The sequence below is a fragment of the Terrapene carolina genome, unplaced genomic scaffold, assembly GCF_002925995.2.
Source record: "Terrapene carolina triunguis isolate 2854851 unplaced genomic scaffold, T_m_triunguis-2.0 Scaffold42, whole genome shotgun sequence".
Lineage (NCBI taxonomy): Eukaryota > Metazoa > Chordata > Testudines > Emydidae > Terrapene > Terrapene triunguis.
Window position 1 is genome coordinate 33110011 of NW_020664393.1, and position 23997 is coordinate 33134007.

A 23997-nucleotide genomic window follows, 5' to 3' on the forward strand; every position below is an offset into this window, starting at 1 on the left:
AGGTCTCTTGCTCCTATTTCAAGTTAATTTATATAGATTCTAAACAGGGTTTGCCCCAGTGCCAAATCTCAAGGGACTTCGCTTGTTATCTTCCAAAATGACCTACTAGTATTTACTAGATAACTTTTGTACCATGATCTCTCACCAGCTTTTATTCAGTTGGTTATCTTAATATTCATTCCCAAATCATTGATTGTAAGTTTTTATAGCAATTATCAAATTCATTACCTTATAGCAAAAAGTCTTAGGCAGATTCTGGGTATTTCTCGCTCTTTTTTTACCAGCCCATCAAAGGACTCCTCGTGTCTGATATTAAATTGTTTCTGTGTATTCACACTAATAACTATTTCTTAGCAATCTTTTATGAATCACTGTAAAAGGTTTCCTGGAACCATGGTCAGATTCCTCACTAGTCTTTGTCTCTGTTATATGATAGATATTTAAAAACTCCATATAATATCAGCCTTCCTCCATTTGTTTAGTATTCTCCTAGTGCTGAGTGAAATTTCAAAGAAATCTGTCAAAGGTCACATTGGTTCCTTATTTTAGGCTACATCCACACTACAAATTGCATGGGGAGTTGTAGAATCTCCATCATTAGGGTTTTTTTAAGAACAAGTTAGACAAGTGCCTGTCAGGAATTGTCTAGTTATTGCTTAGCCTTTCCTTGAGTGCAGGGAACTGGACTAGATGATTTATTGAGGTCTCTTCCAGTCCTACGCTTCTGTGATTGTACAAGCTAGGGGTATGATTTCCCTGCTCATATACAAATACTCATACTAGCTCTCTAGCTGGTTTCAGGTGGGTTTGCATTCAGCACAGCTCCGCCGTGCCTCCACTGCAGTGACACTGCTATTAAAATTCACACTACCTTGAGAATATGTTCATTAACTGGGGAATCACACACCTAACTTGTAGTATCGACATAGTCTAACTTGCATAGTGCCTTGCAATGACTTCCAGCTGTTTCTGGTGACTCATTCATGTTTGTTTTTATTTTCTGCGTTCATGTATCACTTTCTCTGAGACGTGGAATTGATATAGTATACGCTTACATAGCCCTTTTAGTTACATTGCTTAGTCCAGTGCCCCAAAGCATAAGAGTGTATATTTCTTCTAAAAATAAAGGTTTACTGTAACTGTAGCTGCCCTTACGATATTTTCATTATCCATATAAATATTCAGTGCTTTTATTAATCCTACTAAAATGTTGGCTTCAGTTGCATCATGTGGCTAGGAGTTCCACATGTTTATATAAAACTTCATTTTCAGTTTTTAAATCAGTTGTTTTTTAATTTCGTTGGTTTGGGTGTTTCCATTCGCCCCCTCACAGTACAAAGATACAATTTACATTTTCTCTGCATCATTCCTTAATATTTTTAATAAACCTTTTGTCGTGTTGTTTATGACCATTCTACTGCGTAGGAGCCATTGTCGTGGACCAGGACCCCATTGTGCTAGATGCCGTACAAACATAGAACAAAAACTGTCCCTGCCTCAAAGAGGTTGGACTCAAATATAAAACCAAGAGACAACTTAACTAAACAGTGTCTCTTTTCATGTTCTCTTCATATGGTAGTCTCTGTCCAGGTGCCTAATATCTTTGTTACCAATCTCTTGATACCTTCTTGGTCTGCTGTTTTCAAATAGGGTGACCAGAACCAAATACATTATTCCAAGTGATGACATACCATCAATATTTACATAATGGCATAATATTTTCAGTCTTCTTATTCTGTTTACTAGTGCTTTGGCTTTTGATTTTTTTTCATCAATGTCATAGGTAAACATGTATTTCCTTTCCTTTCTTAAAAAATTGATAACTTAAATGAGGTGCAGACAGGTTAATGAGTTGCCCAGTTCACAAGTGGTCATGTCATTCAGGATTAGAACTCAAGTCTCCTGACTTTCAGTCCTGAACTCTGAAGGACTACAGCAGCCCCCTTTTCTTTCATAGTACAATTATAGAGGGAGAGGATATCTTACTTTTTATATTTCCTCACTGGGCCAGAGCCAAAGATTATTGAACTCAATATAAATCCTTTCATAAGTCAATTTACAGCCAGTGAAGTCATTCTAAGGTACCTTACAACTGTTTGAGCACCTTACAATTTTTAGTGTATTTATCCTTGCAATACTCCTTTGAGGTAGGAAAATATTATCCCTATTTTACAGATTGGAACTGATGCACAAAGTGAGTGACTTGCCCAAAATCACAAGAGTCTCTAGCAGAGGGGAGAACTGAACCAGTTTTGCAGGTCCCAGGCTAGTGTTCTAAGCACTGAATCATCCTTCCTCCCTGAATCAGGCCCTCATATTATTTTCTTGTAAATACAATTTTGTTTGAAAATGTTTAAGATAAAAAATTCAGGAATTCCTAGTGAATTGTTTTCATTAGTTTTATTTCATTCAAGTTTTAGGATGCCATCTCAGACTGCAGTTGTCTTAAACATTAAAACATTATCCATAACAAGTAAAAACCTTAACACTTTATATATATTATTGTATTTTAAATATATAACTTTGTGTAAAAATGAACACCAGAAAACTATTAAAGAAATTAAAGTAATACTATTTATTCTTGTGAACTGAGAAGAGGAAAATACCAGTGCTAATATGGAAATTGTATTCTGGCAAACTGTTCTAGAGGTGAATTTTTCTAATATTACTGACATGTTTAAATTCACAAAAAAATACAATATTTTAAATCCATACGTTATGGATTATTGTATGCCTATCTTAAGTATTAGAGTAACTTTGGTGTGAACATTTTAAAAAGAAGTGTTGTTGCAAAGTGAGTCTTCAAACAACAGTTTACTGAAGCTCAAGCAAAGAAGCTGGTACAGTTTGTTTTTAGTTTTAAAATATTGCAACAGTGTTGGAAGAAAGATCTTAAGAATTGTAATGGATATTCTTATTTAAATGACCGTTTAATGTGTATATGCTTATTAAACTAGGAGTATTTTGAGTTAAATTCTTAGTTTGGATATAAAAAATAGTGTAGTAACTGAATGAGAACTTAATCACTTTAGGAGAGTTATGTCAAAGGATCTGATCATACCAGTGATTAAGAGCTGGTCTTCGCTACAGGGAGATCTATGCTGCTGCAATCGATGCAGCAGGGGTCGATTTAGTGGGTCTAGTAAAGAACCACTAAATTGACCTCAGCGTGCTCTCAGGTCAACCCCGGTACTCCAGCTCCCTGAGAAGATTAAGGTAAGTCAACGGGAGAGCGTTTCCCATCGACACAGCACAGTGAAGATTCCAGGGTAAGTTGACCTAAGCTATGTCAACTCCAGCTACGTTCTTCACATAGCTGGAGTAGCGTAACTTAGGTCGATTTATCCTGGTAGTGAAGACAAGCCCTGAGACAAATAAACTATTAGTTGCGGATTACAACATAAACACAAATTGTGCACTGCAAAATACTGGAAAACTTTAACAATACTGTAGTTATAAACATTTCTGAATTTGATGAACATCTAGTAATACAAACATCAATAGGAGTAGACCAACATGATATAGATAGAGATAAATAAATAAAAGGCTGGTTACAGTCAGAACTCCTGGTACAGGAGTGATAAACTAAAGTCAAGATACACTAGAAAATAGTTTACTTTTGACTATATCAAATGTGAGACAATTCTGGTTCTTTCAGAACATATGTTAGGAATCAAGTAATAGAGAAGATGGTAAATGGAAGACACACGCAGAACTGGGATTAATTTGATAGTCCTATCCGCGGGTACCAATTATCTCACGGGGGGGTGGGAACAAAGGAGATGGAGAAAATTAATAGCCATTGGACAAAAAGTTGGGAGACTTGGTCATAGAAATGAAAAGTAAGTCTTTCTCAACAGTAATGTTCCATAGGAACACTTAAGGAGGGGAGATAAAATGTTTGATATCCTAATTGATGGTGTTGGTGGCTGCAGATGAATCCAATAAGGAGGATTAATAAAAATTAAGGCAAACTGGGACTGCCTGACAGTCAAGTTATCAAAAATTTGCATTAATTTTTTTCTGTGGAGTGTCTGACCCAGATCAGTGCTGGAATCAAGGAGTTGATCCTGGAGGAAGACAAGAATTTGACTTAGGGCAACGCATTGGCACAATTTGGATTGAAATGGAATAAGTGAAATTGGCTAAAAACTGCTTAAAATAAGACAATCCAAGGATTTTGAAAGAAGGACCTCATAAAAGACAGGAATTAAAGGCAGAGTATTTTTAATTGCCTATTCCCAGATATCATCCAGTATATTTTTTTCCTGTTTGGAAATATCTGTGGTTCAGAAATGAATCACACAGTAGTACAGGTTAATGTTCATTTTCAAGGCTCAAACTACTTTGTCCAGACATTCTCTTAGAGCTCATTCCATGGAAATGAAGTTTTCAGTGGTTCTGGCTCCCTAAATTCATGTTCAAGGTGACTCTCTACAACTCTTTCTACAAAATGCAGGGAGTAGATTCTTTGGCTTACCAGCACTTTTTTGCACAAGTTAGACATTAGTTTGTAAAAGCTAGTTAGCATTATAAATTATCCACTCTTTTTCTAAATTCTCAAAACCCAAACATAACATGAAACCTACTCAGTTAAGTTTTTTAGGATTTTAGGCTAGCAGAATGGCTAAGTGGGTCTTCTCTAAGCTTTTCCTGAAACTACAATTTCCTTTTTTCCTTTTGATAAGCTGTTCTGATTTTTATTGTGCATTTTGTTTAGCTGGTGATTTTCTTTTTCCTCGTCTGTCCTCAAAAGTCTTTGAATCCATTTCAAAGACAATTTTCCTTGCTTAGGTGGCTTAAGTCTCTCTGAGCTGCACAATATCGTTTTGAAAAATTAAATCCTACGTGGCTTTGAAACGCTGAACATAGCTTTTGAAATACTAAATCCTGCCTGGCTGAGGGGGGAACTGAAAGTGTATTCATGTTGCCAGAAGCCTCTTTATTGAAGGAATGCAGAATGGATATTTTGGCCACATTACATTATTTCACTTCTATTAAACTTATCTCCTGCAAATGAGGTTTTCAACAAGCAAGTCCTTTTTGGCAGTTGTGTTTATTTAATAAAAAAAAAAGCTCGTTTCTCTTCTAGTAGTACTATTATTTCCTCCCAAGGTATGGCTTGCCTGTTTTGATGCTTTTCCAGTGGAGAGGAGGACATGCAAAGACCAATTACTAGTGATGGCATTTTTCATAGACCTCTTCCATATGGATCCAACATAGCACAGGAGGAAATTAAGTCTGTTCTTTCAGTTTTCTGTGTAGGTACAGCCTAATCTCCATTTGGTACATAGTTAAAATTTTCTGTGCTTTTTACTATAGCAAGTATAAGGACACACATTTTTAATACTGAATGTTACATTTGTTCAATATAACCTTTCACGTGCACTTCTCTTACTCTTTTATGTTTCCATGACTAATGGATGGGAGAGCACTGTATCAACTTACAGCACACTACCAAAATTTAAAACATTTCACATTCAGTTCTATGAATAAGGTTTAAGTCATCCCCAGGCAAAAGCAATGAATTCCTTTTTGCCTTAGTTAACTCTGGGGTGGGAGAGAGATACTATTTTAAGTGGTTAAGTGAATACCCTTTACCTTTTTGAGCATTTCCTATCAAACTCTTCACTCATTCATAAGTCATTTAAAACATGTATGTGGAAAAAGTGGATGGAAATACTCACTAAATAAACAAAATAATCCTAGCTCAATTTGGTTAAAAGATTATAGCACATGAACAACCTTTGATCAATAAAATTGATCATAATGCTTTTGTGCTTTTTAATAGCAACTTCAGAGAGCATTTCAGCTACATTATAATAATATATCTTTGTTTTAGATCATATGGGGAGTATTTTTCATCCTAGTGGCGCTGTTGTTCACCATTTCTCTTTTCCTGTCAAAGTAAGTATATTGCAGTGTCCATTTTGTAAATCAGTTACACAGATCATGTACTGTATGCCTTTATCTAAGCTAAAATCCATTAATATGATCTAATTAATCTTAAGAGTTGTCTGCTTTACTTTAGAAGTGTTCTGCAGTGGTGTACTTTTTTCTTGCATATTCCTATAACTGACCATATTGCTATACTTTAACATTATACATCTAAACTAAATTTTGATAAAGTTGAAACAGATAAGTCAATAAAACATTGATTAAATAAATATTGGTCAGTTTATTTTTCTGCTTAACTATCCACTGTAAGCAACTATCCACTGATGCAGCAAAGAAATTAAGCATACGTATAGACAAATGCAAATAAAGGGACTACTTATGTGGTACAAAATAAGCATGGGCTTATGTGCCTTCTGGGTTAGGGAAACAGTGCTCAACACCTGGCGGGTTTTGAGCCCTCAATCTCCTTTCTGCGTATTGTTTAGGTCCTGGTCATTTGCATGCTTCGTGAAGCTTAAATTATTATAGTCAACTGGAAATCTAAGTAGTTCATTTTTTAAAAAGTCTGTTACGTCACCTGTCCCCAAGTCCAGTCCCCCTATGGTGTTTTGGGGTTTTTTAGGTTTAAACCTCACTTTCCCTATTAAAAATATTTCCCTCTTGCCTGTTTATATGAAATAACCATACAAACAAACAGTAGAAACTAAGGGATACATTGTGCAAAGATACATGTGTGTAGTCTCATTGACTTAACGTGAATAACTTAACTTGCATGTTTGCAGGACCAGACCATAGCTGACAATACAGGGGGAGCTATGGCATTCTTTCAATTATAACTTTTTTGGTGTTTGTAAGATTTTTTAGAAACCGTTAAACATAAGAGTGATTTTTAATCTGATATCCCTTTAATTGAAACTCGAATAAAAATGTTTTATGGAGAGGAAAAAAGCCATAATAATTAACCAGTTTCCCCTAATTATTACAGCTTGGACAAAGCTCTACATTCAGCTGGCATCAATTCTGGATTTATAATTTTAGGAACTAATCTGACCAATCCATTGAATATGCTTTTACCTGTTCTACAAACTGTAAGTAAAACAATAATTGGCAAATATATATATGTAATAAGCTGGCAAATATATATATGTAATAAGCTTGCTAATATGTGCTAAGATCTAGGAGACCATTGCAGATTAAAAGATCTTGTGAGTCTGCAAGTCAACTAATAGATAACTCAAAAATGCAAAACAAACTTCATTTTTGACATGCTTTGTTTTAATTTAATATTGGTAGTATACTGGTAAATCTGTGGCAATGAATATTATAATAGTAAGTCTTAATAAAATACTTCACTACAGCAATCTCTTAAATATTTGCTGAGAAGTTAAATGAATTTTTTGGTGAACTGTTAGTTTTGCAGATTAGCACATTGAAACACCAAGGCCCTCTTGCATTGTATATGTTATGGAAACATGGAATTATTCCTCAAGTGATTGTCCAGACCGATTCCACGCTTTGGGCTTATGCCCCCTGCACATGTGATCAGATTCTTTTTGAAATAGCAGTGTCCATTGGGGCTGTGCCTGCACCCTGTGAGCACTTGTGACCATTGTAGCTGAAGATATGGAGCGGGTTAGCCTCAGCAGCCTCTCAGTTCCTTCTTACTGTCCATGTCTGCAAGACAGAACCCTGCAGTCTGTCTCTTAATCGTGCAAGTAATAAGTTAGAGCTATTGTTGTTTATAATTGTGAGACAAATATCAAATATCTGTTGGTTTGAAAAAAAATTTCTTATGAAAAGAGGGCATTGATGGGGTTTCTAACGCCCCTTCTTTCCCACCAATCCCTCTGTGCACAAGCCTAAAATAGCCAGAGGCAAATCTCCATGATTCAAGATCTGTAAGTAATAGGAAGGAAATGTGTTAGATTATCTTTTGTTTTAGCTTGTGAATTGTTCCGGCCAAAGCGTTCAAGTACCTTTATACCCACCCACCTCTGGGCTCGCTAGTTGTCTCTGCCGCCAACGAAAAAGACAAGCAGGGGCACACCAGCTCAACTCCCAATAATAAAGAGGCCAAAAGACTGGACCTTTTTGGGAGAAAAATTTGTTCCACTGCCAGCCTGCAGTTCTGGGTGGCGAACCATCAGGCCTTCTTGTGCAGATACAATTTTAATTTGTGGGATGCCCTCCATAAGTTCAAGGAGTCCCTCCCACAGGGTCTGGCCCAAGAAATTGGCACCCTGGTAGAGGAAGGCACCACGGTATCTAGGTGCTCCATCCAAATGGCATGGGATTCAGCAGAATTAGCAGCTAGGGTAGTTGCGTTGGCGGTGGTTATGAGGTGCAGCTCCTGGCTTCACACTGCCAACCTTTCCCAAGAGATACAGACCTTGATCCAGAACCTCCCATTCAATGGGAACGGTTGCTTCTCCAAACAGACGGATGCGAAGCTGCATGGGTTGAAGGACTCTTGGTCCACCCTTTGATCACTAGGCATGCATATGCCACAGTCTGCATGGAAGCAGTTCTGGCCGCCCCCACCGCCAAGGCCATGGCAGTCTTGTTAGTGGTTTGCAAGGAGAAGGGATAAAGAAATGTTTTAGTTGTCACCATCCTTCCTTCTCCTGCTCACCCCACAGCCCGGCCCGGCGAGGCATCCCGGGGTCCAGAAGCGCTCATTTTGAAGGTGCGCCCAAGAGCGATTCCCCAGTCAATTTCCTGGATCCACCTTGTTCTTTCCTCTACCGTCTTTGTCTCTACCGTTTGGCCTGGTTGCAAGTCACCTCGGACCGCTGCTGGACATAGTATCTTGGGGCTATACTCTGCAATTTTCAGCCACCTCCCCTCTTCCCCGTCCATCTTCAGGGATTCTTCTCATGTCAACTCCTCATTCAAGACGTTGAGAACCTCCTGCGCCTGAAGGCGATGAAGAAGGTCCCTCGGGACATGAAAGGCAAGGGGTTCTGTTCCCACTACTTCCTAATCCCGAAGGCAAAAGGGGGCCTCAGATGAGGAGCGCAGGCTACACACCCTGGACGTCAGGAGGGCGCTGGCCTTCTACATAGATAGAACAAAGCTGTTCAATAAGTCAACACAGTTGTTCATTGCAGTGACAGACCGAATGAAAGGTCACCCAGTGTCTGCTCTGAGGATTTCATCCTAGCCTGCGTCCGCTACTCCTATGAGCTGGCAAATGTGCCTCCGCCGGTGATCGGCACACTCGACTAGGGCACAAGTATCGTCAGCGGCCTTCCTGGCACAGGTACCAATCCAAGAGATCTGTAGGGCCGCTACCTGGTCATCTGTCTGCACGTTCGCATCTCATTATGCGCTTACCCAGCAAGCTCGAGACGATGCTTGCTTTGGCAGAGCAGTGCTGCAAACTGCAAGATGGTGAACTCCAAGCCCGCCTCTATTGTTACTGCTTGTGAGTCACCTAGAATGGAATCGACATGAACAAGCACTCGAAGAATAAAAAACGGTTACCCAACTTTTTTGTAATTGTTCTTCAAGGTGTGTTGCTAGTGTCTATTCCATTACCTCCCCTCCTGCCCCTCTGCACACACGTAGAATGGAGTGGACGTGAGCAACACATCTCGAAGAACAACAATTATGAAAAAGGTGGGTAACCATTTTTTTTTCTGGGGATGGGTCAGCCAGGGGCAAGTCCTCCCCAGCTGGAACTAGCTGAGCCCAGCGCAGGGTCATAGCCACCTGCCGGGGAGTCCTCAGCCCCACCCTCCTGCTCCTGCCCTGCAGTGATTTACCTCTCCACCGGCTGCTCTAGGCACCTGAAATGACACACCTGCACTACTGGGGAGAGGCGCATGACTGCTTTTGTGGCTTCCCTTTGCTTCCCCATCAGAAAGTCACTTTTCTGCGGGAGGAGGGAAGACATGAATTCTGTGCACGCACAGTGGTACAGAATTTCCCCAGGAGTAATTGGCTGTAGATCTAACCAGACAGGACTCATCAAAGCGCTTTGTGCCCCGCCTGTGGAGGAAGACTTCACTTACTCAGCCTCCTCAGGTGATCGCATCAGACTATCTTCACAAGAATCTGAACTGTCCCTTCCCTGGACAGACGGCGCAGGGAGAAATCCCTTAGGTGTGCTCATAAGTCAGTTGGGTCAGTAAGAGATCTGCAGAGCTGGAATCCCCATATATGTCCTCTTTCCCCTGGTCCTATTTGGGCCCCATGGTGGGGCAGTGGGGACAATTCATGTTAGGAAACCAGCTGACTAGATCTCCAAGTCAAGGTCTTCATTACCAAAGCATTTGCTGCAGCCAGCTTCATCACAAGTTTCAACTCTATATCTACTAGTAGAGGAGGAACAAGGAGTTAGTGGAGATGATCCAACAACCAGTGGCCATCTCCCTGGACAGAGCAACCAATCCTAGACCTACAGCCTCTTCAGACAAATAAAGTGTTTTTTGGGACGTAATGAGATTAGCGAATACTCTGGACGCTCTTCTGGAGATATTCCAAATAAAGCTGCATAAACTACTGGACACTTGCTAACCCACTCGGTCAGGTAGAATGGCCCTACCAATTTAATGAAGGGCTTCAGGGAGCAGTTAAGGCAATACGGCACATTTTGCATCTATCCCCGCAACTCTAAACAAGCCAACAGTAGATACCAGGCGCCAGCTAAGGGGTTTGATTATTTCTTCCAGCACCTCACCTGGATCTCTGGGCATCCAAGCCACAGTTGAGAGGTCAAATAGCAGACTAAATTTACACTAAGAGAAAAAGATCCAAAGAAGTTGGATCTTTTTGGACAGAAAGTATACTCTGCAGCAAGCCTTCAACTCAGGGTTGCTAATCGTCCATCACATCTTTATGAAGTATGTTTTTTTCGACTATGGGACAGTCTCTCCTCCCTGACAGACAAGCTCCCTAATGAATATTAAGAGGAGCTAAGCTTGACTGTGACTGAAGGTCAGCTTCCCACCAGAACAACACTGCAGACAGTACTTGACACATCAGATATGGCAGCCAGGAACATGGCTCAATCTGCCTGGCATCCCCCATGAAGTCCAGGCAACCATAGAGGACTTGCCATTTCAAGGCATGGATGAGGCATTAATCTGTCTCTAAAAGGTTCAAGAGCATACCTGTGTCCGCTGGAACTTTATGTTCCAGCTCTGGAGCAGCAGCAACAAAGGCTGTCTCTACACTGCTTTCCAGTTTGAAGTAGGGGGTCTGAATAGCAGTGTGCACCCAAATGCTGCACTGTAACTCAACCATGTGGATGCTGTTAGGGTGAATTTAAATTTATAGTTTTCATTAATGTCAACTTGTTTAAGGGAGAGTTCCAGTGGAGCAATTTGGTGAGCACTGTGATTCACAACCCCATAGTCCAAATTGTGCAGCAGTGTAAACAAGCCCGAAGACTTCAGTCTTAAATTGGATGCAGGCCTGAGCAGCATTTTCAAGAAACCCTTCAGATCTGCTGAGAAAGCACCAGCATTTCCGTCAATAGCCCTCAATGACCTCTTCAACAGCCCACAACAGGGACAGGCATCCAGAAAACAGTTTTGATGGGATCATCAGGAGCCTGGCTGGACCATCTATGGACCCATCCACTTCTCAGCTTGGCAACTGCCTATTTTATTTTGGAGAGGTTGGACCGGGATTACCTTAAATGAATGGGTCTTTGAAAATGTGAGCAAGGGGGTGTAGTTTCAAGTTTTAGACTGTTCCAATGCCCCCCCCCCTTCAGGGACCCTTATCATGAGACACTTCTACAGCAGGAAGTCAACTCCCTATTACAGCTGGAATCAATAGAGGAGGTACCTTAAGAATTTGAAGGGAAATGCTTCTATTCCCAATATTTGATCCCAAAGAAGAAAGGGGAATGGAGACCTGCAGCACCCCAGTGCCTTTGTTGGTTGCTTCAGGATGCCTCCATCCTCCCCTCCTTGGATCCTATGGACTGGTTTGCAAGATGCCTATTTTCATATCTTACACTTCCAACGCGCAAATTTTGTGATTTGTGGGAGGGTCATCCCATTTCTAGTACAAAGTCCCACTGTTCTATCTGTCTACTGCCCAGAGGGTATTTACCAGTATTCTCACTGTGGTGGCAGCCCACATAAGGCTGCAGGAAATCCAGGTGTGTCCTTGCCTGGATGACTGGCTAATATTCCAGCTACCCCCCCACCCCACCCCCACAGTAGGTCAAGGACTCAGGATTTCTTTGTCTCCCTAAGACTCAAGGTCAACAGGGACAAATCTATGCTGACCCAGCACACCATCAAATTCATAGGAGTAGTATTGGATACCAGGTTGGCGAAGACAGACCTACCTCAACAGCGATTCTAGATAATGACAGACATGGCAGCTCCACACTCCACCGGTTATGCAAGTGAGAACCAGCCTGAAACTTAAATCATGCAGCATGCCAGATTTCTCTTTCATACACTGCAAAGGTGATATAAGCTTATTTGTTCAACAGACATGGTATGGATGAGATGGTCTCCTTCCCCAGAGAAATCCTGTCACCATTAAACAGGTGGGTACCTCAGATCAGGTATGCTCAGGCATTCTGTTCACCGTATTAGTCCTGTGAAAAGCTCTGGTTACAAATGCCTCTCTTTAAAGTTGGGAAGCGTACCTAGATCACTTCAAGGTTCATGGGAAATTATCTGCTTCCAACACTACTTTTCACATCAGTGTCCTAAAACTCAGTTGTTTGACTGGCATGCAAAGCAGTCTCACTGTGCAAATGTTTACAGATAAATACCAGAGTGATTACATCAGTAGGCAAGGGGCGGCACGATCTTCCCCCTTTCCTTTTGCCACAAGAAGCTATATACACTTAGATGATATGATGCTGAAAAGTCTAATAGCTCTCCATCTTCTGGGCCTTTTGAACACTGTGGCTGACCAGCTCAACAGAGATTTCTCTGAAAATCATGAGTGGTCCCTCATGGCTTCAGTCCATCAAACAGTCTTCCACAGATGGGGTGTCTGTAGAATGATTTGTGTGCAATGTGCCACAACAACAAATGCTGGAGGTTCTCCTCCAGAGCAGGTGGGAGCTCAGGATTCCTCACAGATGCTTTTCTCATCTCTCATTGTGTATGCTTTTCCACTGAGAGCCATGATCCCCCAGGGTCTCGAGAGAGCTCAGGAAAAAAGAGAGTGTCAACTTGATAGCCTTTGCAGGACTGAATACTAGAACTGCCTGGCCTCCTCTGGGGCTATCAATTCTGAAGCCAATCACCTTGCCAATTCTACGTGATCTACTGCCTCAGAGCAACAGCCAGGTCTTCCATCTAGATCTGGAGTCCCTGCCCATGAGAATCTGGATGTTGGCTGGTTGACATCTACTATCAAATTGTTTCATGACAGTCCTAAACACCTTTTTCCAGTGTAGGAAGCCTTACCCAAAAGACACCTACCAATGCAAATTGAAACAATTTTCTGTTCGATTTGAACGACAGCACTTTGGCATGCCTGAAATGATGATCTCAAATATATTGGCATATTTGCCTTCATTGAAGTGGTCAGAACTATCCCTGAGCTTGAGTTAAGTTCATCTGTAGAGTCCTGCGTAGATACAAACGTTTGTATCTGCATCCGATCCGTGATCTGTGGACAATTTTTGAAGATATCCACAGATTTGCTGGGCTCTGACAGCTCCACGGGTCACTGTACAGCAGCAGTGATGCAGGGCTGTGCCAAGCTCCCAACCCTCAACGGCCCCCCACTTCTCCCCAGAGACTTCCTGCTCCGCCCCCACCATATTTCCTTCCCCGCTCAAGGCAGAGAGGTTACAGTCGTGGGTCCTTGTAAGCAGCACCATCCTCCCAGTGTGGGGCTTGGACACCCCAACACAGCTGTGGCATGTCTAATGCATGCAGACCTGGCCATGACAGACAGTAGCAACAACTTACTCCTGGGGGAATTCTGCGCCACTGCGCAATGCAGAATTTTGCAGAAATTAACATTGTGCGCCCAGAATTTCCTTTCCCGCACAGAAATGGGCTGCAGTGTTGCTGACCACTACTAGAGATCACTGGACCCAGCAGAGTCCAGCTCACATATAGAAGATACTGCCGGGAGTAGGGCGGAGCTAGAGGATTCCTGGCAGCTTCAGTTCCCAGCATGCCCTGAGGGAAGGAGAAGGCGGCGTGCAAGCCTGGGACCAAGCATCAGGCTGTTTCTCCCTCTGGATTCCTGGTGTCTGGGCTGGGGGGGGGGGCACGGCGGGGCGGGGGGCGGAGAGGGGACGGGTGTCTGGGCTTTTGGGAGGAGCGGCTGCAGGTATCTGGGCTGGGTGGGGGCCTGGGACTTGGCTCTGGGGAGAAGGGGGTTTGGGAGTATTGGCTGGGGTGGGCACCGCAGCTGGGCTATGCGGGAGAGGGCTTATAGGTGTCTGGCCACCTGGCTGGGCTCTGAGGAGGGGAAGGGGGCAGAGAAACAAGAACTGGGTTGTCATAGGGGTTTCTTTAATTCTCTACTCCTGGGGGAATTTGTGTGTGTCTGGTCTGTATTGTTACAGACATACTTGAGGACAGCTATTTTGAAATAAATTACCAAAATAATTAAAACTGGTGTGATTATGTAGTGTGTTAACAAATAAAATTTGTTAAAATTTTAAAATATTGTGCACAGAATTTTTAATTTTTTGGCACAGAATGCCCCCAGGAGTAAACTACTCTCTTCACAGTGCCTGCCATCGCTGCCCGCTAGTTTAAAGTGCAACCACACCTCTTTCAAAATGGCATTTGGCTCAATCCCTTCTGGGAGTTGTCGTTTACCTCCTCCAGCTGAGCAAGCTGGGGACTACAACTCCCAGAATGCCCAGCAGGCTATTGCCACATATAGCAGCCCGCTGCTGCATGATTCAGAGAGCTGAGCTGGAGTCTGAGGGCTGGGTGACAGCTGCTTCATTCGGGTGAGTGTGTGCCTCAGAGCCCTGTGTGGATACAAAATTTGTGCACTTGAGCTGCATCCGTGGATTTGCAGGGCTCTATTCATCTGGCTGCAACCTCGGCAGATCGTTCCCTGGTGCGAGGTCACACTATGCTCCATCACCCCACCATGACAAGATTCCTTAAAGGATTGATCCATGCCTTTCTGCCAGTCAAACAAATCCCTTCTCCTGGGGCTTTCAAGGTGGTACTTGCTGGCTTAATAGGGCTTCTCTTGAAGTCCATGGCTACCTGCCTCTTTTATCACCTTTCCATAAAGACAACCTTCCTAAAGCCCATAACATTAGCCAGGAGAATAGGGGAAATTCAGGTCCTTGTGGCAAGGACTTCCTATACTATCATTCACAAGAACAAGGTCACCTTGAGGTTGCTTTCCAAGTTCCTGCCTAAGGTTGTTTCAGGCTCTCACATTAACCAGTCTGTTCATCTACCAGTCTTTTTTTCTTAAGCTACATTCTTCACAGGTCAAAGCAAAACTTCATACCTGGATGTGGTTATAGCTCTGTCCTTCTTTCTTCTTTCTTTTTTCTTTTTAACCTAGACAGGACTACATCAGTCAGAACCTCACCAAGACTGTGTTGCATTTGCAGAACAAATGAGGACAACTGATACCCAGATATTGCAGAGGCTGTCTAAAGTGGGTTTCAGACTTTATACATACCTGCTACATCTCAGGAAAAAAAAAATCCACCCAGACCATCAGGTCCCATTTCACTCAACTCAAGTGACCTCCACAGCTTCTTTGAATAATGTCGCTCTGCCTGAGATTTGTAGAGCAGTGACATGGAGTTCAGTCTGTAACTTCAACACTCACTGTGCTTTGCTGCAGGTCTCGAGATCAGATGCAAGCTTTGGTAAAGCAGTCCTTCAGTTGATATTTCAGTTGGAAAGCCTCTTACAAGCCACTAAGGACAGGATACTGCTCGCTAGTAACCAAGAGTGGAATCTGTATGGTTCACTCACTTGAAGGAGAGAACGGTTATTTACTGTAATTGTGGTTCTTCAAAATGTGTTGTCCACACATATTCCATGACCCAACTTCCATCCCTGCTATTTCCAAGCCCTGAAACTGGGATTTTTTTATTTGTGAAGGGAAGAGAGGCAGCTTGAGATAGCTTCATCCCTTTTACTCTCAGCTATGGTAGCTGGAAAGGTCTCACAGGGAGAAAGGCATCGCTCCAACAGACATTATTTCAAAATAATCTGATCTCGCGCATAGGGCATGTGCACAGCAGAAGTGGAAAACACACCTCAAAGAACAATTGTATTGTAGGGTAAGTAACTATTCTGTTTGATGAAAAAACAAAAAACCCCACAATGTGTGGAAGTGTATATGTATAAAAAGTTAGAGTAGACTCTAGTGTTTGTGTGTGTTACAGATATCTCAAAAAAAAAAAAAATCCTTTACAAGTATTCAGTAGTAAACTGATTTATTGGCCTGATATATGGTATTCTTATTCTGGTAGCCTACCAAAAGGCAAGTTGTAATTGCCCACATAAAATTCAATGAAAAAACTCTAACTATATTTGTTGGTAAAAGCAAAGGGTTTTTAATCAGCACTCTTGCCTCACCATCCTCTTTCTCAGTTTCTGCAGTGTGCTGGCAACTATAAAGCTCTTGTGTGAAGGAAGAAAAACAGTGCCTGAGGCCTGGTCTACACTAGGCTTTTATGTCGACTTTAGCGCCGTTATATCGAATTAACCCTGCACCCGTCCACACCAGGAAGCCATTTAGTTCGACAGAAAGCTCTCTTTAAATCGATTTCTGTAATCCTCCCCAACGAGAGGAGTAGCGCTAAATTCGACATGGCCATATCGAATTAGGCTAGGTGTGGATGGAAATCGACGGTAATAGCTCCGGGAGCTATCCCACAGTGCACCACTCTGTTGACGCTCTGGACAGCAGTCCGAGCTCGGATGCTCTGACCAGCCACACCCCCGGGAAAATTTGAATTCATTTTCATTTTCCTGTCAGGGCAGTTTGAATCTCAGTTCCTCTTTGGACATCGAGGGGAGCTCAGCAGCAGTGGCAACTATGCAGAGCTCTCCAGCAGAGATGGCCGTGCAATCCAATAGAAAGAGGGCCCCAGCATGGACTGATCGGGAAGTCTTGGATCTCATCGCAGTGTGGGGCGATGAGTCCGTGCTTTCAGAGCTGCGCTCCAAAAGAAGGAATGCTAAGATCTACGAGAAGATCTCCAAAGCCATGGCAGAGAGAGGCTACAGCCGGGATGCAACGCAGTGCCGCGTGAAAATCAAGGAGCTGAGACAAGGCTACCAAAAAACCAAAGAGGCTAACGGACGCTCCGGATCCCAGCCCCACACATCCCGTTTCTACGAGGCACTGCATTCCATCCTGGGAGCGGCCGCCACCACTACCCCACCCCTGACCGTGGACTCCGAGGATGGGATCATGTCGGACATGACAGCGGACGGGGAAGATGAAGAAGGAGATGAGGAGGACGAGGCAGTCGACAGCGCTGGCACCGCTGATTTCCCCGACAGCCAGGAGCTCTTCATCACCCTTACCGAGATCCCCTACCAACCGTCCCCATCCCTTACCCCGGACACAGAATCAGGGGACGGATCAAGCAGTAAGTGCTGTAAACATGTAAACATTTATTTAAAACAGAACGGTAATATTTATACTATTAACAATGTATATTTATAAAAGTGCTGTAAACTAGTAAAAAAATAATCAGGTACAAAACAGGAATATTTACAAAGGTAACAAATGGGTTTTGCATGATTTCTCTGTCTTAGGCTCTTCTCAATTTAGTCCCAAGTATTTTAAAAAAATTTCACAATGTCCGTTACTACATGATTCCCAGGCCCAAGACGCTCCACTCCAAAGTCTCAGTGCACCTACGCGAAAATCCGGTCAATGTGGCCGGGGATCGACGAGAAATCCTCGTAGGAGAACTCCTCGTAGGTCTCGTGGAGGTAGAGCTCAAGCCTGTTGATCAGGTTCCGGGGTAGGGCGATCTTAGTGGGCCCTCCGTGGTAGCAGACATGTCCCCTCCATGCCACAATCAGGTACTCGGGGATCATGGCCCGACATAGCATGGCGGCATACGGCCCCGGTTTTTGCATGCTTTCCCGCAGCATGCGTTCTCTCTGGGTGTCCGGGATCCTCAGGAGGGTGATGTCGCTCATGACGCCCTGCTTTGAATTAGGGAGGGGACTGTTAGTATTGGGACTTTTACAGCCACGCGGTGGAGGGAGAGGGGCAGCATACAGGGATCTTTCCCTGGGACAGCCGCGAGGGGGTGGGACAGGGGCAGAGTTGATGCTGTCCTGATTGCTGGCAGCAGAGACTGGCATTGCTTTCAATGTGAAAGGAGGCCAGTGCTACTGCTGGAGTTTTAAGCAGCCACAAGTCTGCGGCTTACCATTATTGCCCGCTCCAGAAGTTCAGGTCTCCAGCCACAGTTCTCTGAACAGTCCAAGACCTCCGCAAGTCCACAGGCACTGAAGGCGACGGCCGAAAATTCGACCTTGTCCTGAGTGCGCATGTGAGAGGTTCAGTGCATGGTCTTGTTCACAGAGAAAGACTAGGTTCTTTGTATACAATTTCATTTATCTGTCTCAGGAATTCACTCCCTTTTTAAAATTCACACAGACACATCTGCGACTGTCTCCCAACCCAGCCTGTCAGCACACTCCCAGAGGCTAGCGCAGATTAGGCGGAGGAAGAAGAAGACGCGTGAAGACATGTTCACAGAACTAATGGGCTGCTCCCGAGCCCAGGCAGCCCAGCAGACACAGTGGAGGGAGAACTTGTCACAAATGCACCGAGCAGTCATGGAACGGGAGGAGAGGTGGCGTCAGGAGGACCAACAGGCTACTGAAAAGCTGCTTGGACTAATGAGGGAGCAAACGGACACGCTCCGGCGCCTTGTGGATGTTCTGCAAGACCGGAGGCAGGAGGACAGAGCCCCGCTGCAGTCTATCTGTAACCGCCCTCACCCGCCACCAAGTCCCACACCACCCTCACCCAAAGTCCAAAGAAGGAGGGGCGGCAAGGGCCGTTAAAACTTTCAATCAACCCCTGCAGACTGCTCTAGCAGTAGAAGGCTGACATTCCCCAAAATTTCATAAGTCCTTTCCTACCCACCTCACACAAGCCCCCGTCCAAGTTTCACCCCCCACGTTTCATGTCTGGTTCGCAATAAAATGTTTGTTTCTGTTCATTACTGTTTCAGTCAGGTTCTTTTGAGGGAGAGTCTGTCTGGAGGGGGGGAAGGGGCTTGGTAATTGGACAGGACAGTCACCTTTAGCAGGGTACAGAGGCGGTGTCAGGTCCAGCATCAGGACACATAACCAGTGCAGTCACTGGTTACCCTGGTCAGTCTGGGAGGTGCTTTTCATGTTTTGGGGGGGGGGGGTTGCTCTGTGACTTTGTGGCGGGGGAGGGCAGTTACAGATCTTATGCAGCGGTCCTTATCCTGGCTCACAGATCCACGCAGCAGGGGATCTGTAACCCTACCCCCCCCTGCCAGAAAGTCACATAGCCGACACATACACACAGTCCCCCCCAGGAGTGCTGGCAGGCTCCATTGAAATAACCAGTCCACCAGTGCGGAGCCTGTCATTCCGGGAGTTTAGAAGTATCATTTGCATCAGAACACTAAACCCGCCCCCCGCCACAGTCTGCGTCCCCGGTTTAAAATATTCCCGCGAAAACAGCAATACAGACAACGGTGTTCATTAAAAAATCGAAATGATTTTATTTTTTGGGAAGGGGAAGGGGGTGAAGGTTGTATGTAACTGGAGAGGATAGTCAAAATGGACTGGGTAAAGAAACGGGGGCAGGTTCAGCTTTTCTGTCCACAAACTGAAAAGTCACTGGTTGCCCTGCTCACTCAGGAACCTAGCTTTCAAAGCCTCCCGGATGCACAGGGCGTCCCGCTGGGATCTTCTAATGGCCCGGCTGTCTGGCTGGACGTAATCAGCAGCCAGGCTATTTGCCTCTAGCTCCCACCCCGCCATAAAGGTCTCCCCCTTGCTCTCACACAGATTGTGGAGCACACAGCAAGCTGCAATAACGATGGGGATATTGGTTTCACTGAGATCACAGCGAGTGAGTAAGCTTCTCCATCTCCCTTTGAGACGGCCAAAAGCACACTCCACCACCATTCTGCACTTGCTCAGACGGTAGTTGAACAGTTCTTTTTCTGTGTCCAGGGCGCCAGTATAGGGCTTCATGAGCCAGGGCATTAGCGGGTAGGCTGGGTCCCCGAGGATGACTGTAGGCATCTCCACATCCCCAAGAGTTATTTTGTGGTCTGGGAAGTAAATACCTTCCTGCAGCCGTCTAAACAGACCAGAGTTCCTGAACACGCGAGCGTCATGAACCTTGCCCGGCCATCCGACGTAGATGTTTGTAAACCGTCCCCGATGGTCCACCAGTGCTTGCAGCACCATTGAAAAGTAGCCCTTTCTATTGATGTACTGGCTGGCCTGGTGGTCCGGTCCCAGGATAGGGATGTGAGTCCCATCTATAGCCCCACCGCAGTTTGGGAATCCCATCGCGGCAAAGCCATCTATGATGACCTGCGCGTTTCCCAGGGTCACTACCTTTGGGAGCAGTACCTTGACGATTGCCTTGGCTACTTGCATGACAACAACCCCCACGGTAGATTTGCCCACACCAAAGTGGTTCGCGACTGACCGGTAGCTGTCCGGCGTTGCAAGCTTCCAGAGGGCTATGGCCACTCGCTTCTGGACAGTGAGGGCTGCTCGCATGCGGGTGTCCTTGCGCTTCAGGGCAGGGGACAGCAACTCACAAAGTTCGAGGAAAGTCCCCTTCCGCATGCGAAAGTTTCGCAGCCACTGGGATTCATCCCAGACCTGAAGCACTATACGGTCCCACCAGTCCGTGCTTGTTTCCCGGGCCCAGAATCGCCGTTCAACAAAATCCACATGCCCCATTGCCACCGTGATGTCCTGGGCGCTGGGGCTCGTGGTTTCTGACAGCTCTGTGCCACTCTCCGACTTCAGGCTCTCACGGCGGTGCCGTAGCCTCCTCGCCCGATTTCTCTGCATCTGCCTCAGGGAAAGGTGTATGATAAGCTGCGAGGTGTTGAGAACGGCCACAAGTGCAGCGATGGTCGCAGCGTGATCCATGATCGCAGTGCTGTGGCGTCCGCGCTGTCACTGACCAGAAAAGTGCGCGAACTGATTTCCCGCCGGCGCTTTCATGGAGGGAGGGAGGGCGTTAGTGACGGACGGATGACGACAAATTTTTTTTACCCAGAAGGCATTGGCGGCTCGACCCAGAATTCCGATGGGCAGCGGGGACTGCGGGAACTGTGGGATAGCTGCCCACAGTGCACCGCTTCCAATATCGACGCTCGCCCCGTTAGTGTGGACTCACAAAGTCGAATTACTGTCCTTAGTGTGTCCTTAGTGTGGACACACACGTTCGACTTTGCAATATCGATTCCACATATTCGATTTAAGTAAAATCGAATTACCCTCGTAGTGTAGACATACCCTGAGAGTCAACATAGCATGTGACTTGTGAATAACTTGTGGCTGCTGAACTCAGTGGTGATGGGATGGAAAAGATTATCCCACTTGGGGTGGTTGTGCCCTGGACTTCAACAGAGGCAAAGAAGATTGTCACTAGTGATTTGGGTTGCCTCTGTTCTGCATACCCAAACTAGGGCAACTTTAAAGGAAGCTAATTTCCAGAGTGTTGGGCATCAATCCATGTTCTGAAAACCAGGCCCAGAAGATTGTGGCTACCTAACCAAGGTGTATGTTGGGTTGGAGTACTTGAGGATCCATCCCCTCTAGTATGAAGATGATAAACATGCATCATACAAATACTTGTATGGAGTTATTTTACATTTTTAATAGTCACTTTTAGAGTCCATTATATTGTCTATTTTCTCCTTTTTTAAAAAAAAAGACAGTTAGGACTAAACATTGAGGGCAGACTTCTGTGAAAAGAGCACTTAAGCCACATAAGAGATCATAGTAATTAAGGCAATAGATAACCAGGATATAAACAAAGTGTTAACAGTAAGGAAACAAGGAAAAGGACAAATTTTGGAAATACTAAAGTCACAGGATAAACTGTACCAAGAGGATGACTGGAGAAAGAACTAAATACTACATCAACATTAAGATGCTGGGGGCATGCCATGTTTTCCCTATGAATATTATTTATTAACTAGAATTAACTGTCAGATCCTTTCTAAGTAATGCTCACAACAGTACTTTCTTTAAAAATGCTATGTAAGTGACATAAGTTTTTGTGTAGTTTTTTTTTAATAAAAGGTTTATATTAATTTTGACTTTACTCTAGAAATGATATATGAATGTTATATCTCTTATATTAACTCATTTGAAAGAGGCCTCTTGCGCTATTCTAACTCTGGACTTTGCTGTCAGTGGAACTAAATAGTCTAGCCCAACTTTTGAAATTTGAATGAAGCAATATCTAATTCAAATTGAGGTAAAGTTTGGAAAAAATTCACAAAGCTATTCAATCTCTTTTCTAAATTGAACTGTTAATTGTTTCAGCTCTATTTGTAATTAACTGTCTTAAGTTTTAAATCGGGCAGTTTTCCTTCCCTTACCACCTCAAACACTATCACAATGAGAAGTTCTGATATATACAGCATCCCATTGTGGTAAGAAACCTGTTTTCAAAATTAGATGATCAGCCACTCCTGTAATTTGATTGGTGTTGAGTATTTGTTATGTTACTGTTTTCATTTCTTTTTTTCAGCTTTTATATATTAATATTCTTCTCTTTTAGGTTTTTCCACTTGATTATATCCTCATTACAACAATTATTATGTATTTTATCTTCACTTCAATGGCAGGGATTCGAAACATGGGTATATGGTTCTTTTGGATAAGGGTAAATATTACTTATTTACTAAAATGTAACATTTATAAATTACTATATAAAAATATTTAAAATGTACGTAACAGATACAAAAGGACTTTGCAGAATTTTCTCTCTACCATGTTCTAAAAGCTAAAATGGTGTGAAGCAATTATTCTTTTTAAACAATATTACAATCAATTGTTTTAGCAAGAGTCTTAAGGGCATCTACCATGTTTTGAAAAGCTAGATTGTATTTTGGCCTGATGGCCTAGTTAAAGGAGGGCAAGCGGTTTCAACTCGAGACAAAATTGCAGGTATTAAGCCAGCAGAGTCTGGGAGCTTTGTGGAAGCAGCATGTTCAATGTATTGCCACCCCTAAGTGTTCAAATATCATGATTTATGTGTGAGGTGGAGTGTAGGGGTGTGGAAGACTGAATGTGTGTGGGTTTTTTGGTTTCTGGTTTTTGAGCCTTGAGGGTGGAAGTCACCTGCCCACAAAGTGTGAGCACATTTCAGGGTCAAAATTCAACCTTTAAATGTGCCTGCAACAATGTAGACTCCCCATTGGTTGCTCAGAAGAAGACTCCCCTTACCCTTTCTTAACCTTGAGAGTGGAGGAGCTACCTGTCTATTCTCCTTCTCCCTTACCATTATCCTATCTGTTTTCCCGCCCCACATTGTCACTTGTCCACTCTGTCTCCTCCCCCATGGTCTCTTGTTTCCAGTCCCAGATCTTCTCCTGAACTCCACATTCCCCTGTCTCCTCAGTTTCCTGTCCAAGTCGCTAACCTTAAAGTCCAGGGAGTCGCCATCTTTACTAAGGGCAGTCCCATTGTCACATGCAAAGCCTGTAGGCAACCATCTTGAATGAGGATAGTTTGGCATCAGCCCCACTGAAAATAAAATGAGGTGGTGACAGTCATTTGGAATAAGGAAAACTGCCAATTTTGAAGTTAGAGATCTTAGATCATAGGATATTTTGTAAAATATTGTTGATAAGGTTTGATCATTTGTCATCAGTGATCCCTAGAGGTCGAGGATGATCTTTCACAGCTTTTATTTTTCTTGGGTCCTTTGGTGAATGAGTCCCATCCTTGAGCCACAGGCTCATTGGCAGACATTGCAGGTGGTGTTGGAAGACAGTCGGCCCGCGATTGCTGCGTGACAGTTGTCTTTCCTTTCTTTTCTGATGTTTTTCTGCGACCAGGTCAAGGCGATTTTCCTCAAAAGTGGACGTTTCCTCTCTGACCAGTCTTGGCCAGCTACCCCATCCTGGGCTGCTGTCTCCCAGTGTGTGGTGTTGAT

The 23997-nt window shown here is 43.8% G+C and overlaps 1 protein-coding gene across 2 annotated transcripts in view; it reads left to right on the forward strand.

The window, feature by feature from the left end:
• Positions 1-23997, forward strand: part of LMBRD1 (LMBR1 domain containing 1) — a 244472-nt gene that overhangs the window by 165600 nt on the left and 54875 nt on the right. For both annotated transcript variants that reach the window (XM_026654807.1, XM_026654799.1), the window contains exons 10-12: positions 5843-5907; positions 6884-6986; positions 22618-22722. In XM_026654807.1, coding sequence (XP_026510592.1) covers positions 5843-5907; positions 6884-6986; positions 22618-22722 — 273 coding nt within the window. The remainder of the gene's footprint in view (positions 1-5842; positions 5908-6883; positions 6987-22617; positions 22723-23997) is intronic.